Here is a 17575-nt window from a genome sequence, read left to right on the forward strand (position 1 = left end):
GGAAATTTACCCTTCAAATCTGTACGGGCATGAGGACCTTTTAAAAAGGCCGTACAACTAATGACACCACCGTATGGTACCTATCAGGTCAACCCAAATTACTGTACAATGCCTATTAGGGAAACTTAAGTTACCGTACGGTGACTTTCTCTCTCTCTCTCTCTCTCTCTCTCTCTCTCTCTCTCTTTGAACATATACATCTAATTCTTCCTCCGAGTTTCGTCCTTCTCTGATGACGAGGGGATGATTCTGACATGGTACATCTTTAGCTTTAAATCGTTGACTACTTTTGGTATTTCTTGTCCATTTAATGTCCACAACTTTATTGCTCTGTTGTCACCTACTTCCCGTATCTGATATGGCCCGAACCATTTGACTTTAAACTTACCTAGTTTGATTTCGTTCCATTTGTCATACTTCAACACTAGCTGCCCCGGTTGGAACTTGTTCAGTTTCAGGTGTCTATCAAGCTATGCTTTGCGCCTGTTCTGTGTCACCTATGTGGTCCATTGTGCCTGCAATCATCGCTCATCAAGTTTATTTAAGTTACACGATCTCTCCCTCCAGCTTTCCATATCGCCTAGTTTGTTCTCGACACTCAGTACCATGACTTCCGTTAGCTACCACTCCTTGTCGTCAATAATTGTATTCTTGATTTTAGAACCTTTACTCCGTACTGTTGAAGTTTTTCTTAAGCCCTTCCTCTTTGTTTCCTGTGCAGACCGTGCGATGTGTTTTCCTTGCTGTCGGCACCTTTCTAGTGAATTCGTGGTGCATTGTAACCTTTTCTTTCCGCACGGTCTGTTCACTGTGTTCCGTACAATGGGATGTTTCTTTTTTCTGGGCTCGTACTATATGTTCTTCCCTTCAGCTTCAACCATAATCGCCTTTCCTTCTTTCGCATCTCTATATTCCTTTGGACATTCATTTTCCTCTTCTTTCTCACCTTCGGCGACCCTTAAAATATTACAGCTCCAAAAGAGCTCGTAATTCTCCATCTACTAGTGGAAAAGGCCGTTCACCGAATTCAAATCATCGTCCGTCAATTCACCTTCCAATTGTAGGACTCCTTCCTTATTGGATTCCAATCGCTGCTTTCCTTCATCCTCTTCTTCGGAATTAGATGATACGGCTTCTTCGCTCACCATTTGTGTGTGTAAATCAATAATGAATCGTCATCTCCTGCTTTCCATTAATAGTGTATTCTTCTTCCAGTCATGCTAAACCTTTGCTTGTACAAGCCATCCTTGGCTCAAAATGGCGTCATATCCTCTCCTCTTCAGTAGGATGATGACGAAGTTGAGTAGGAACAGCTGTGTTCCAATAGTCGCTGGTTGTGCCATTAGGATTCCCAACGGTTCGATCTCGTGCTGATCAACCGTGAGCAATTGGAATGTAGGTGGCCACAACGTTGGCTGTCCCAACCTCTTCCAGGTATCCTCTGGCTGTGTCACAGGGTTCGCCGGATTTCAACCATTAAGTTCGAAATTCAGCGAACTTCAAAAATCTGCTAAAAAATCGCAAAAATTCGTCGCTAAATTCGACAGGGTACTGATTATTTAAATAAAATATATTAAAAAATCATTTTCGTAGGGCCCTTTCATGTCAAGCAGCGATAAGTGCCCTTTCATGTCAAGCAGCGATAAGTGTAAATGATAACCTGCGTAGAAGCTCAAACTCCATCCATGGAAATATTTCTGAAGTTTATAATCTTGCTCGATAGATCAAATGATCGTCGGCTTCCTTTTTGACTCTAAATATCTAAATTAAATTCAAAGTTTAAACATTTAGATTTAATTTAAATATTCAGTTTTAATTTTTAAGTTTTCTTTTCTTTTAAATTTGTTTTAAAATAAAAATTTAGCATCTTCCTATTAAATCTTCTAATTTGTTTTGTAATATATTTTAGAATTTAATATATGACCTAAATTATAATATTTAGTATTTAAATATAAATTTATCTACCTTAATTATGTTTTAAATTATTAAAAAAAAATTTGATTTGTATTTTATTAAATATATTAAAGTTTGATATTTTAAATATTTAGATTATAATATATTTTATGTTAGTATAAAAAGTTCTAATATAACTCTTATAATATATTAGTAATATTTAAATTAAGTTTTTTAAATCTATATAATATGGTTACGTTTTAAGATAACTCTTATCATATATTAGTAATATTTAAATTAAGTTTTTAAAATCTAATAATAGGAATATGTTTTAAAATGTATTCATATTATATAGAAATTTAACATAATATTATTTATTTTTTAGATTTAATATTTATATTTTAAAAAAAAGAAATTTATATAAGGCGAATTTTTTTCGAATTTTTTTGGCCTCACCGAACTTCTCTCGAATTTCATCGTTGTCGAACTCGAATTCAAATTCGAACCTTGTGACATAGTCCTCTGGTAACACAATCACATCGGACCCTCCATCCACAATTGTGTCTATCAGAACAGTCCCCAAAATTCCCATCTCGACTACCACCGGGTGCCGTCCGGATGTGAGGGCTAGTAGCATTGGGTCCTCCATACGTGTTCCACTTTTCTTCTCCCTTCCTTGTTCTAATAATTTAGCAGCGGAAGCAATGTTTGTGAGTACCAATTGGAGTTGAGGCATTGTGAGCAGTAGATCATTTATCTTGACTGATACTTCAGTTTGTAATATCTGTCGTACAATGTTCTGTTCCGCACAGTTTCTTTCTAAGGTACTAGTAGTGTCCTTTAAGTGTGCTTTGTCCGCCTACTTTGCCTTCTTGATTTTCGCCCATGCTTCCTCTAATCTCTTTTTTTCCTTCATCGGGTTGGGGTATAGTTTTGCTTGCTTATGTGTGATTGCCAGAACCTCCTTTTCGTTCGTCCTGATGGTGATTAGATTCACTCCTGATTTCGGACACTTAGCATCTTCATGATCTCTAGGACCGCACCATCTACATAACAACTTCGGTGTGTTTTTTGTTGTACAGTCTCGGGCAAAGTGGTCCCACAAATTGCATGCTCGACATTGTACCATCGGGCGGCCATTCGCATCGTATTGAATTCGGTTGCGACTTCCATTATTATTGTTAGCATTGTTGATGTTTTGCCCTTGTCTATTATTTCTGTACCCTCTCGAGGTGGCACCCTTCGTACTGGTGTTTTCGCTCCCTCCTGATGCGGAAGCCTCCTTTGTCAGGAACACTTGTTGAGGTCCTCTTGTTTTCATGTTGAAGGGGCATTCTTTTGTGGAATGTCCCATGATCTGACAGATCTCATAGAACTGGTTCTTCGGATAGGATCCCTTCATATGGCCTTCTGCCTTGCAGCCTGTGCACCATAGCTCATTTCCCTTGGTCTCCTTCTGCATGTTCTTAAATTCTTTCATCATTCGGATCATATCCTTTTGGAGGGCTTGGACCTTCTTGTTGCCCTTTTCATCATCGTTGCTCTCTTCTTCCGAAGATGCTTTGTCATCTGACTCGGATGAGCTACTCTTCTTTTTTGTTTTCTGTTCACTTTCTAAGTTCATTGCCTGATTGTATGCTTCAGTGTATGATGATAGCGACACAATCCTCATCTTCTTCCATAAATTTGGGCGTAGTGCTTCAATAAACCATCTCTTTCGTAGCCCATCTGCTGGCTTACCTTCCATCTTGTTTATTAAGTCTTTTAATTTTTTGGCATATACTCAAACTGTTTCATTTTTGCCTTGCTTCGTGTTGTATATCTCTGCTACAATCTCATTGTTGTCGCGCAATAGTTGAAATTCGGTGGTAGACTCCTTCATGTTGTCCCAATTGGTTAATTTTTGGGGATCTGTATTGGTGAACCAATCAATTGCTACCCCCCTTAGGGTTGTCGGAAATTGTCGGACCCATTCATTTGTATCTGTTATGCCATTCGCCCTCCAAATTGTTTCACATGTTTACAGTGTCGGATTGGATTGGTTGTTCCATCACCATCAAACTTGGGCAACTTCTCCTTTGGTCCAGCCATTACTAGTAGAGGTTGAGGGATTTGTTGCGTACCCGCGTTGTTCTGTACACTCGCGTTGTTCTGCACACCTGCGTTGTTCTGTACACCCACGTTGTTCTGCACACCCACGTTGTTCTGAACACCCATGTTGCTTTGAACACCTGCGTTGTTTCTGATAGTTGTGCTATTTGGTGAAGAAGGATTTTCGTCAACCGAAGTTGTCCGTTCTGGAAGTGTATCTCGGATGAAGAGTTCACTCCACGCTCGTGCTCCCTCGGCACTCCAAGCTATGCAAGTTAATCCTCTTCCATCTGGATTCTCTCCCCTCGGCATATGCAGGTTCAGAAACTCCTCCCTTGCTTCTTCCACCAAATCGAGCCGCTGTCGAGTCTCTTCCAACAATTCTTCAATGCTTTGGTGTCCGTCGGCAATTTGTTGAAACCTTCGTCTGCATTCGGCCTGTTGTGTCAAAATTAAATTTTCTTGTGCGGTGAGTATTCCATCTTTTCCCATTAGCTTATTTCTATCCTTGTTAAGCTGATTTGGCATTAGTTTGCATTCCTCTACCTTCGTTCCAGGTCCATTAGGCAACGGTGCCAAATGTTTACTGCATGGGGTAAATAGATTAATGCACACAAACAATGAACAAGAACAACAAAACTCTTTGTATTATTTGCATATGTCGAAAAGATTACATAATGCTCCTAATGATTACAATGATCTCGGAGGGTGTACATATACTTTCTGAAGAACCTTCCTGAAGGGGTTTGTCGGCTAGATAACAAGAACCTTCCCAAAGGGACCTGTTGGGTACATAACAATAACCTTCCGAAGCGACCCATCGGCTACACAATATCTACCGACAACATACATCCTGTCGGCTACACAATATTTACCTACGACAAGCATTATCTCTCTCAATAGTCTTGTTGCAAACTGGGATAATATCTTCTTATGAAACATTATTCATACCACTAACAAACATCATTATTTATGCTCTCTCCTTCTGTGGATGTATTCTTTCTATTTCTAATATTAGGACAGTCCATTCTCACATCACCATTCTTATGCAAAAAGAATAGATTATTTCGTGCAAACACAATTTTATCCACAATTTCCTTTGCCAGGTCTAAAGAAATTAATAGTCTCCTTTCATATGAGGTGTGAAGACTACTACCCTTGTTTTTAATGAAATCACACAAGAGTTTAAGAAAATGTAGCAGATAAAATCATCCATGAGGGGTTAAACCACAAATTTCAATCCATTTAGGGCATATCTATCTGTATAAGGGGTTAGACATGGAATCTTACTGTAGGTTATATCTATATGAAGGCTCTGTTGTGTAGTTCCATTTGTTCTATACTATGGAATTTTGATTAGAGTCCAGGCATTGCAAATTTTGGCATTTACCACATTGATTCTAGTTTTAAGGGTTTTCCTATTAAAAAGGTCAAGGCCCAAGATATTGGTTGTTTGAAAAATTCTGTAAATATTGTATTGAACATATCCATGTCACTTTGTTGCTAATAAATTGTGCATTTTGTAGATTATGGCAAGGACATGAACTGAATCAATTAAAGAGGCAATTTAATTACTGGTCTGATTCTTGATCAAAATGATCTCTTAGTAGTTATGAAGATGGTCATTTGTTTTAGGAATTCAATTAACACACCAGTACAATCAATTATGCAGTGTGCACCAATTCCCAATGTGAGAATCAAATGGCCCAATGATATTTATGCAAACGGTTTAAAAGTTGGTGGCATCCTTTGTACTTCTACTTACAGCTCCAAAAAATTCAGCGTCACAATTGGTCAGTAGTGTTTGATTCATAATTTGTGAAATGCCCAAAATTAAATTAATGCCTTTGGTTCTTTCAAAATTGTGAATTATGGTTTTGAAACTTTCTTCATTAAATACATAATACCTGTGGTTTTGAGTATGCCTAGTGAAGCACTTCTTAGATAGATTCTGCACTTTTTCTTCCCATTCATTATATCCTACGACATTATTTTTTATCTTTAATATTGATTGATTTTATGATTCGTGCCTTTAAACCTGAGTTTGTAATTATGACTTTTCAAAAGTTTTGAGAAGGTTTAACACTACTGTAATGATGCAGGCATTGGATTGAATCTAGATAATGAGAAACCTACAACATGTTTGAATGCGTTACTACAAGAGCTAACAAGTTGTTCACATTTGATAAGGAGGGAAGAACTTCTAGCTGCTTTTTTTGGAAGATTTGAAGTTCTTTTAGATATTTTCCTGAGACAAGGTACATCCAAACTTCATCATACTTCTTGATAGTATCATCACATGCTCAGCTCAAATTGTATTTTTCTATTTTCTTTCTGTGCATCTGGGCTTTTGGAAGCCCTTATAAGATGTCAATACATTATTCATTAGGCTCACAAAACTTTGTTTTTGTCTAGAGGGCTTCCATGCATAGTATTTCATACAAGCTTGGTGAAATTTATTTGCCAAAGCTGGTCCAATGAGTTATATACATCCATGGGAGTGGATAACTATTTTTGATGCTCATCTTATACAATGCTATTCATTCTATTCACATCCTTACAGAATATTCCTCCTGTCCCATGACAATGGGTGATTTACATGGTGATGTACTTGGGTCACTGGGTGTATGACCATTTGCTCCAACAACCCTTGAAGTTTTTTCTTCACTTGATTGCTCTCACAAGTGACTGTTTGTAGAAACTACTTTTGGGATCGAGAGATTCCAGCAGTGTTTATGGGAGATATATGATTGGGGAATTTAACTTTCTTGTATGTTAAAAGAAGTGAAACTAACTTTCAACCAGCATCTGCAACCACATTGACTCGAGTAGCTCTAATGAAGGAAATTTTTTATTTATCTTTGAAGGATTTAATGATGTGCATATTCTCTTCATCAATTGATATTAGTCAGTTCTTATCTATAACATAGCATCTATCAAAAACACACTGGGTTTTACAAAGATGACAATGCAAACATCATTAGGCCACAATAACATTACGAGAAAAATGCTTGTTAATAGCAAACCTCACCTTACATTAGTTATTCTTATCTCTATTTTGACTCCTTGATTCACCCAACTCCAAAAAATAAGAATTAAGATGACCATACGTGCTTATCACCCATACTTATTTATCATCTCTTTAGAAATCAGATATTGTTTGACAGTAACAATCAAAATTGTCAATCTTCGACTTTATAATTTGAATTTTGAAATAAAAGAGTTTTGCCAGCATAGAGTATCAAACATTTCAATTGTATGCTGAACACTGAGTTATTTGTTTGATATCACAGATTGTTTTCAAAATGTATTTGCAAGTGTTTCTTTTGTCAAGTTTCATAGACCGTTCTTATTCATGCATCAAATGAGCAGGATTTCTAAACTAAGATCCCAACAAGAGCTCATAAGGAATATGAAATATCAGAAATAAACTGCCAATACTAATCTTATTTAAAACAGTGCTCAGTCTGATATGAACAGCAATCTGAAAATATGTAATAGCAGTCCAAAATGTTCTTTATTTCAATCAAACTCAATGCACAGCAATTTGTGACAAATGCTGAAGATAAATGCATCCATATTTTCTTTTATTAGAATAGCAAACACTGTAAGCATAGATTTGGTATTTCTTCACATACCCCCTCGTGTGGTTATGTTTCTCTTTATTTGCTTCTTGTTCTGTTTGCTTTCTTTTTCTCGGATACCGTTTGGTGGTCCTGCTGCCTTCTTGGCTTCTGTTGTATTTTTTGTCAGGCCCGTTTGTGGTCTCTTGTTGGACATTAATAGATTATCTTATCTTATTTTTTCTTATGACTCCAATAGGAACTTTTCCAGAAGATGCAATTTCATGACTCCAACACCCAGCATTTATCTTTAACTCAGTTTTGTACAGAAATCATCCAGGGCCATCAAGCAATCAGTTCATATAGTTTTTTGCAGCCTTCTTTCTCTGATATGCCCTTTAATGCCTTGCAAAAGTGGAAACTTTTGAATGCAGCCTGAAATGATTGCCTATCACATGTCGATAGCAATGGATTGTGTTGCTGTATTAAATCATGCTAAAGCTATGCCAAGACCAGTGGTAACAAGCTTGAACAACAATGGCAGCCTTGAAGGGACCTTCTGGTCAAGCAATCAGAGGACAATCTCCATGTTCAGCAAGATATTCATTCAAAACCCAAATGAACTGATATTTCCAGTCACGTCCCTTTTAAGTCTTCAGCGGTAAGCTATGGAATGGAGATTCCAAACGGCCAATAGATGATACTTACACTTGGCATCCATGAACCACATGAGAACCTTTGACCAATAACCCATAGTGAAATGGAAGTTTCAATCTCAACTTGTCCATGAAATGTCAGCCTGTAATGTTTTCCAAATTATCACAACTTAAACACACAATCTCCAAATTTATTTGGTTTCAAGTGCCTAAACAATATGATTTAAGCCTTGGTTGAATTTTTTTAAAATTGTAAATCTCCATCCACTATTCTTTTTTTAACAAAAATGTATCCTTAAAAATATAAATTCACATTAAGGATTCAATTGAAAACTGTTAGATCTAGCTCAGAAAACAAAGGTAAACTGAATTAAGGAAGAGCTAAAATATGCAAGAGACACATAGACTTATCCTAAGAAAACCCTTCGAGAATGAAGGGAAAAACCCAGCCACACACAACGAAAGATCATTTTATTGATAAAAATTGAAGATTACATTGCCTTTCGCTTGAAGCGATATATATGACATAAAGAGAGACTCTTCACATTCTAACCGAAGGTCCCTTCAATAACTCTTTATTTTCAAATACAACTCTCCAGGTTTCCATGCATTAACGCATTTTGAAATAACACGTCATTATATTTAATATTATAACTTATCATAAATGTCCTTTTCAGCTGAAGGTGACCATAATGGTCTTAACACCAAGAGATAAAGATCTCTATTGTAGCTTTAAAATCCAACACTACCTCTTAGCAAGAGAGAGATCTTTAGCTGAACAGTCACACAAGGCTGCAATCAAAATGTCAATGATAAAATATAATTACATAGATCCTATAAAATTCATGAAATCACTCAACATGAAAAGCCTGCAAGAATCAAAATCAGCTTTTATCACAGATTCTCTCAATGTGATATTGTCATGGAATCTCTCAACATGACACTAAGAGAACAATTTACTCATAGTTAAAAATCATGGAATAACTCAACATGATAGTTCATAAAAATTACTCATAATCATGGAATCACTCAACATGGTAAACTTGTAAGAATCACAACTAAGCCTTTAATCACAAACTCTCTCAACGTGAACTGTCATGGAATTTCTCAACATGACATCCAACTCCCATCACAAAATCTCTCAACGTGATGTCATCATGGACTCTCTCAACATGATGTTCACTTTCCAGAGTGAGAGTTATCATAGTTGATTCTTACAATTTATTAATTTCACATGCATAATAACTCATAATAGCACAGTTGAAATTGTTTTCCATCAAGATTCTCAAATTCTACAATATCAAGCATGAATAAAATTGGAAGGGATTCCATAAATACTCCATCTTAATCAAGAATTATTTTGATCACAACAATAAGAAAGAGAATGCAACTTCCCTCTGAAGCTAAGCATCTCCCTTTGAATATTAAAGCAACATTCCCATCTTATAATTTGTTGCATCCTTTTTCTACAACCAAGAGATATAAAAAAAAAATCTTTCCAAATATATAATTGTGAACTCTACAAAGATAGAATATTTCTCTAGGTTGGTGTCAAATCATAGTTCAATTTCTTTGGAAACACCTCTAGGTACCAAAATTCATGAGATTAATTCCATCATCTAATGCTTCTTGCACTTTAGTTGTAGCTCCATGCTTGAACCATAAAGTAAGCAGTTGAAGAATATCCTGCAATCTATCATCTCCCCCTTTCTTTTACTATTGAATGAAACATACCCTGTAATAGCTGCAATTGTAGTTGGAGAACTCACCAAAGCCAACAACTTGCCAAGCCCCTAAAAGTTTATTTGAGAAAAAATTGGCCAGTTTTTTAAAAAAACTCGAGAACCTAAAAAATTGCTAAAATTTAATAAAAAATACATTTTTTTTGCGAATTTCAATGACAAGATGCATTTAATGAGTTAATTAAAGAGAACACAAAAGGAACAAGCAGAGTTTAGATATATATATAAATGCATAGTGGGTACAGAATCGCATTCTCATGAGGAATGTTGATGGCGGGAAGCAAAATAGTAAATAGTTTCTATCAAACTAGAAGTCTAGAAGTAAATATATCAATACAATCACATCTTCCTCTTTCTAGCTCTGCCAACAAGTCCCTCAATGAAAAGCATGACCCTCCTCTCAGATATGTCGTATTCCATCACTGACAACCTCTGAAACTCACTAATAAATACCTCCAAACCAGCTATTTGTTGTAACTAAGCCAACTCCCTAAAATAAACCTCAGGGTCCTTGTCAAAACGCTCTATCAACCTGTCAACAAACTCCTGGTATGATATGATCTGATCATGATGAAGAGATACTAAACCATGATACCACCAATCGTGCACAACTCCGTCAAGGTGTAGCACCGCAAACCTGATGGCGTCCTCCTCAGTCACAGGACGCAAAGCGAGGTAGGTGTCAAGCTTGTGGACCCAAGCTCTAGCAGTCACTCTACCACTCCCATCAAAATGAGCCAATGTCATCTTACCAGTTGTTTGCTAAAGTTTTGTGTGCCTAGGGCGTTGTTTGTTAGTAGCAGGCCTACTCCTAGAATACTCACACTTCTATGTCAAATATCTATCAAAACTCAAGTTATCCTTCAATGCCTGAGGAAGAGCATCCCACTCATGAAAATGAGTTAGAACATCATCAACAAATGGGGTGGCATTAGAAGTGGTGCTACCTGCATCCAACTCTGGTCTTTGGAAAGTGGGTCTTTGTGGCCGGTCCTATGCACCAATATAATCGTCCTATCCACCCTATCATCCATCCTGACATGATCCTCGACCCTATGCTTGTCATCAACCTTGGGTCCCTCATCCACACGTGTCCTGTGAGAACCAACTAAAACATCTCGAACTCTCTCTCTACCCTGGTCTCAAGGTAAGACTAACTGCTGTAAGGTGTCAGATAACTGTTGCAGTACTCCCATCACCTATTGTTGCCTAGTTGCAATATTCCTAAATGCCTGAAGGGCACCTCTATCAACCTCAGCATCTGCAGGTCATAATCCAATGCTACCAGAACCACCCGGACTACCTATTGTACCAAACTAAATCTCAAGCTCTCCTTCCTTGGGAGGCGAATTTTGTTCCCTTCGGGTGTAGTGCATACCCGACACAAATCTCCTATTGTCATCAATGATAGGAAATAATGGATCAATTACTAACCATTAATAACTGCTTTTGAGCCCAATTCCTACAGGCTGGCAAGAAATCGCTCTGGTACCACTGTAAAGAATCGTTGCTGGCTCCCAATTTTGAATATCGTGCACAATTTATTGTTTGCAATGTTTATATGTTTTTTAACTTATTCAATATTTCCCAAGTTCAAAATGTAAAATTAATTACATTGAATGTTGAAGTGAGGATGTAAAATCAGATTTTAATTGCAAGGAAATTCTTGTATTTAATTTGAAAATCTCAAATCAGAATTACACATAAATATTAATATGCCTAGTTGTGCCACCAAATGTCTTTCCTTAACTACTAATCCCAGCCGTAAATGATGAATACCCTTGCCGTCAACAAAGTGCAGATTGTTGGGCACTTGTAAGGGGGCTGCTGCTGATGTGACACCTTCTCTACCTTAATACGGCTGCCTCTATGAAACATAAGCTCTAGTAGATGAAGACGTGGCCTCCCACAATTGTTCCAAAGCAAAACACAAGGAGGAGTATGCAATGTTACTACCGTACAGTCTCTTCCTTGGCCACGGCTGCCAATATTGCAAACTTCCCAAACAAATTTGACCACCAATGTAACCTTCCAGCAAGGTCATGCAACCTCCACAATTCAATAATTAAACACTCTCAAATATCTCCAAGCCACATTAGACATAGTAGGAGAATTTGATAATTGTTTACCTTAGCACAATTATCAGAGACGATCTCAGAAGTTCTTCAAACCCTCAACTAGATGATATGAGAAAAGACAATATATATTGCAAGATGTCTCTCTTCTCACAAGTTATAATGTCATTTGAGCCATTCAGCTTCACCCACACACCTTTCACTTAAAAAGCAACTTTATAATATAAAGTCTTAACACTTTATAATTTAAAGTACAATAATTATTAAATGTGTATTAAATAATCATTAAGGCTGACATGCTCTTCAACAAATATGACTTCAACACAAAAAGCCCAAAGAGAGAACAGATATCCAAAGTTAGTTGATCATCCTGCCTGAATTGCTCAATTCAAAAATAGCAACTGGCCATGAGCGACTTCCTAAAAATAGTAAGTCCTTAAATAGCAACCGACCGACAAAAACCCCCAAATCTAGACATCAGCCCAGGAGGGTCATGATGATGAGCTGACAAAACCATACTCCAGAGACCTGCTAAATCTGGGACATTACAAATCTAGAGAGCTTGATAGGAGGCATTGTCGGGCGAGGAGCCAGACTGGTTTTCATGCCGATTTCTAGACCATGGACCATATCTTGACACTACAGACTATCATTGGGGAGGCTCAACATTACTTGGTGAAAGTCTATTGTTGTTTCGTGGACTTTTGTAAGGCATTTGATTCTATTCCTCAAGTGACTTGTTTTAGGGGCTTAGGGATATTGGGATCTTAGAGATTTTACTAACAGCGATTATGAGATTGTATGAGACAGTTATGGGCAGATTCAAGACTCCAGAGGGTTTCTCTAATCTGGTCCAAATTACCATTGGGGTGAAGTAGGGTTGCCCTCTCTTCCCCACCTTGTTCAGCATTTACATTGATGAGCTTGAGGCCTTTCTCAGAGATTCCTTGTGACTCATTGTTACTTACACTAAGTCTTGATTTACATTCTCTTTAGTGACAATGTAGTTCTAATGGCCTCCTCGAGGCTCCTCAAGAGAAGGTCTTCAGAGGCTTCTTGATGGGCTGGCCTCCTTTTGTGAATTGCGGTAGTTGGTTGTGAACCTAGGTAAGACTCGGGTTATGGTTTCAACTACTTGAAGACCTCTCATCGCCATTTCTAATTTCAAGGGCTTGATATTGAGATTGCTTCCTCATATACTTACCTCGGTGATAAGTTCTCTGAACCTTGTTTTAGTTTGGGACTCGCCATACAACCCAGGGTTAACAAAGGGTTGGGTTCCCTAGTCATGTTGGAGAGACAGTGTTTCAGACATCACTTTCAAGACACTACGTCCAAGTTATCCCTCCCAAACTTCCTTAGTCAAATCGATAGTGTTATATGGCTCGGTGGTGTGGGGGCCTTCTCTCCTAGATTCACAATGGGCATCAATTGAGCGGGTTCATCTGTTCCTCCCATGTATTATCAAATGCCATTGGTCCACCCCACATAGTATTATTCTTGTTGAATTAGGGGACCATCCCTGTAATGGACACCTAGGAATGCCCAAACGCTGAACCAACTGCTGAAATTATATTAATTCTAAAAATGCTACAATCAAGTACAAAGAGATGTATTCCAAAGGCCAAACCCTAAGGGAATGACGTCTAGAATGTTACAACAGAGAATGAACATCCCCTATTGCCAAAAAAGATATGAATTCACACATCCAAGTTATTATCAAATGCAAGTCATAATCATCCGATACAATAATCCGATACTCAACAATGAGACTTTCAGCCCAATTATCCTTTTCTTCATCCTTCTAGAAGGAACTAAAACATTAATTAATTGCAAGAGCTAAAAGCTTCCTCCTTCCAATAATTAATGCATTCTCTAGAAATCCCTCCCTAGCAATAATTAATTAAATGACGAGAGGCTTCCGTCCTTCCAATAATTAATACATACCCTAGAAGCTACTCCCTTGTAATTAATAATTAAATTAATTAAATACAAAGTCACCTTTAAATTGAATGACTTTATAAGAAATTAATTTAATTTCTTCTTATCCTCCACTTAGACTTTGGAGAATGTGAGAGCTAAAAGATGGGATAATTACAAATCCGCCCTCCTTGAAATTGCTTGTCCTCAAGCAATTAAGTAACATAATGGACTCCAACCTCCACCTGGATCCCAATATGTGATATCCATATGAAAGTTATACCAACTGCAAACCCGCATCATCAGGACCAACCCCTGTAGCCTAGAATTCAAAACTTGTGCTGATGAAGTCAGAATGTCACCATAAGGCAACTCCGTAGAAGATATATGAAATGTCTTCTTCCCTGTATCCATCCACATAGTATATATTGGATTGGAAGGCATATTATTACTATCATGCATTGAAAAAAATGTAGCTGCAGGTGAACCATATGTACTCATGCTAACTGTATCAACAATAGGTGTTGCCGCATTGAAATATATGGACATAGGAACAGCATTAACTGCTGCAACAGAAAACTGAACTGAATTTGTAGTTGATGAAAACTCATAATCAACAACTTGTGTGGCTTCATTAGAAAATACATCAACCACTGCATTTAAATCATTAATCTCCTCATTGGATGGTTCAATTGACATAGAAGTGGCTGCTGATATGATAGTATCCTCGCATTCTCCTAATTCCACTATTGCTACGTCATCATCCCCTGACAAGGCTTCATATGTGGTCTCCTGACTTTGCACGTATGTCTCTATTGACTCTGTCGAAATGCCCACATCACCAACATCATAGCTAGCTGGCTCTATACGTGTCTCGATCCCACCTGAGAAATCGACTACCTTATGCTCTGGAGCAACGTACAAATCATCAATGTTGATGCCCATCTGTCTAGCCATAAGCTGCAACATCATATCCATTCACCTATTCTGCTCCTGTTGCATACGTTGCCTCTTCTCTAATGTACCCAATAACTGTCTGAACATCACATCTTGATCTGGACTAATATACATCTTTATCCGGCTATCAATATGATCTCCATAGGATGGCAGGACTTATAGCTCTGATACCACTGTAATGGACACCCAGGAATGCCCAAAAGCTGAACCAACTGCTGAAATTATATTAATTCTAAAAATGCTACAATCAAGTACAAAGAGATGTATTCCAAAGGCCAAACCCTAAGGGAATGACGTCTAGAATGTTACAACAGAGAATGAACGTCCCCTATTGCCAAAAAAGATATGAATTCACACATCCAAGTTATTATCAAATGCAAGTCATAATCATCCGATACAATAATCCGATGCTCAACAATGAGACTTTCAGCCCAATTATCCTTTTCTTCATCCTTCTAGAAGGAACTAAAACATTAATTAATTGCAAGAGCTAAAAGCTTCCTCCTTCCAATAATTAATGCATTCTCTAGAAATCCCTCCCTAGCAATAATTAATTAAATGACGAGAGGCTTCCGTCCTTCCAATAATTAATACATACCCTAGAAGCTACTCCCTTGTAATTAATAATTAAATTAATTAAATACAAAGTCACCTTTAAATTGAATGACTTTATAAGAAATTAATTTAATTTCTTCTTATCCTCCACTTAGACTTTGGAGAACGTGAGAGCTAAAAGATGGGATCATTACAATCCCTTTAGGCTTGGGACCATTGTTGATCTGATTTGGTTTCTTCATCGTCTTCGGGGATTTGCTGACTTTGTTGATGGTTGCCACACATACCCCTACCTGGCTTATTGCTCCTCAATTGTTGTCACTAGTTCTGACCCTGCTGCGAAGGCCTGTTATTGGTAAGCTCAGGCCTCTACTTTGTTGGGCTCGATTGGGATTGAGATCGATCATCTTCATCCCTTTCAGTTCTCAATGGATGCTCCCGCTTTCTGAATCTCATTATCAATTTTGCCAACTTTCTCATAAATCTTCAAAGAAATAAGATTAACAATGGCTTCTTTGCAGAGGCCAGAGATACTCCTGCAAATACTCTGGAAAATATGCTCATTAGTCTCTTTCTCGCCATAAACAAAACAAGAACTATGCTTAGCAAACTAAGTGTCCCCAAGAACAAGCTTCATATTCAACGAAAAACTATTTAAAGGAACATTTCTATGGTTCAACAAATTAACACCAAATAGTACAAAGCCTAGTAGACAAAGATTTATCTGAATCATTCACCTCCTAAATATTGCCAACATAAACATGAAACATATCTACTTTTACCAACATATCATAGGCATTCTTTGTAGAGATCTCAATCAACTTGCTATAACAAACCCATAAAAAATTAAGATGCGGACTAGTGTCACAATTCCTTTCAAGCATTGGACAGTTATTGTTAATTACAGAAACAACTAGGCAATAAATCCTTTTCTGTGAACTAGGAAAGTCATATAAAGTCTTGATAGAATTCAAATAAATAATACTTCCACCACTATTGATTTGATTAATTTTCCTGTTAAATTGCTCAAGTGCATTGTAATCTTTTTGCAAAGCTAAATTTTTTTCATGCAATTTCGGTGACCAAACAAATTCCATTTTGGAAAATCAATAAATCACAAATTATTTGTTGTGATTCAGTAATTCAAACAAAGGTAACTAACACTGGTGTCAAGATTTTTTAAGCTTGGGACTTCTGTAGGTTGTAGTTGTTATCCATGTGTGGCCTGTTAAATTCACAATCATTTTTATACAATGTCATTTTCCTATAATGGTATATTTCTTGTATTTCTCTCTCTTTCCTTCTTTCCCATTTTTATAGCATGTTTCTAGATAGTGACATACTTGTTTGATGCTTGAGAAGGTTTGGAGATGGTATGGGACATTGTGGAACACTCTTTGGCAGAGGAGACATCCTTTTGGGTTTGATTCTGCTCGTCCTTGGCTGCATAAATGTATTTATGTTGTAGGGGTCAGATCAATGTGTAGATGAAATAAAAAGTTGAAAATCATTGCACATGGCATAGTACTTAGTAAGTTAGTTGAGCACTCTCCAAGACTTGGCTAGACTTTGCATGAGAGTCTGCTTGACTTGGCTCAACCAGCTCAAGGACTCTAGAGTTGCAGTCCTGCAGAGTACTTGGAGAGTATTTAAACTATGGTTTTGGCTTCCAAACCCCTGTCTGTAATTCTGTCAGACTGGTTCTATGGATCATTGGAGTCATTCCAGACTTTTTACACTTTTAATCTCATATTTGGGAGCATTTGTGAATGTTTTAGCTCATGTTGATGAAGTTCATAGTAGATGACTGAATAATTGTAGGAAAGTGTTGAGTTTGATCTTGTAAGGGTGGGTGTTTCCAAGCTCTTGAATGGTTCTAAGAATTTTTATCAAAGTGTAAGTAAAATTGTTGAGTACGTGAGTGAGTTACACCACAAATCTGGTGGAGTTTTTAACCACAAGAGGTTTCTCGATGTTAACCTGTCTTTCTCTCCTTTCGATGGCTGTCAATATTTACTGATACCATGGTATATGTTCATTCTAATTCATGAACTTCAGTCATATTGTTCTCATATTTTATCTCCCTCCTAATACTGTAAGTTGGTGATAATGTGAGAAATATC

The 17575-nt window shown here is 37.3% G+C and overlaps 1 protein-coding gene across 7 annotated transcripts in view; it reads left to right on the plus strand.

The window, feature by feature from the left end:
• LOC149532531 (biotin--protein ligase 2-like) overlaps positions 1-17575 on the plus strand; it is a 101461-nt gene that overhangs the window by 58900 nt on the left and 24986 nt on the right. For all 7 annotated transcript variants that reach the window (XM_089807679.1, XM_089807677.1, XM_089807682.1 and 4 more), the window contains 2 exons: positions 5657-5777; positions 6087-6242. In XM_089807679.1, coding sequence (XP_089663805.1) covers positions 5657-5777; positions 6087-6242 — 277 coding nt within the window. The remainder of the gene's footprint in view (positions 1-5656; positions 5778-6086; positions 6243-17575) is intronic.

The sequence above is a fragment of the Cupressus sempervirens genome, chromosome 10 (assembly GCF_028749045.1).
Source record: "Cupressus sempervirens isolate cs-2001-9-10 chromosome 10, ASM2874904v1, whole genome shotgun sequence".
NCBI lineage: Eukaryota > Viridiplantae > Streptophyta > Pinopsida > Cupressales > Cupressaceae > Cupressus > Cupressus sempervirens.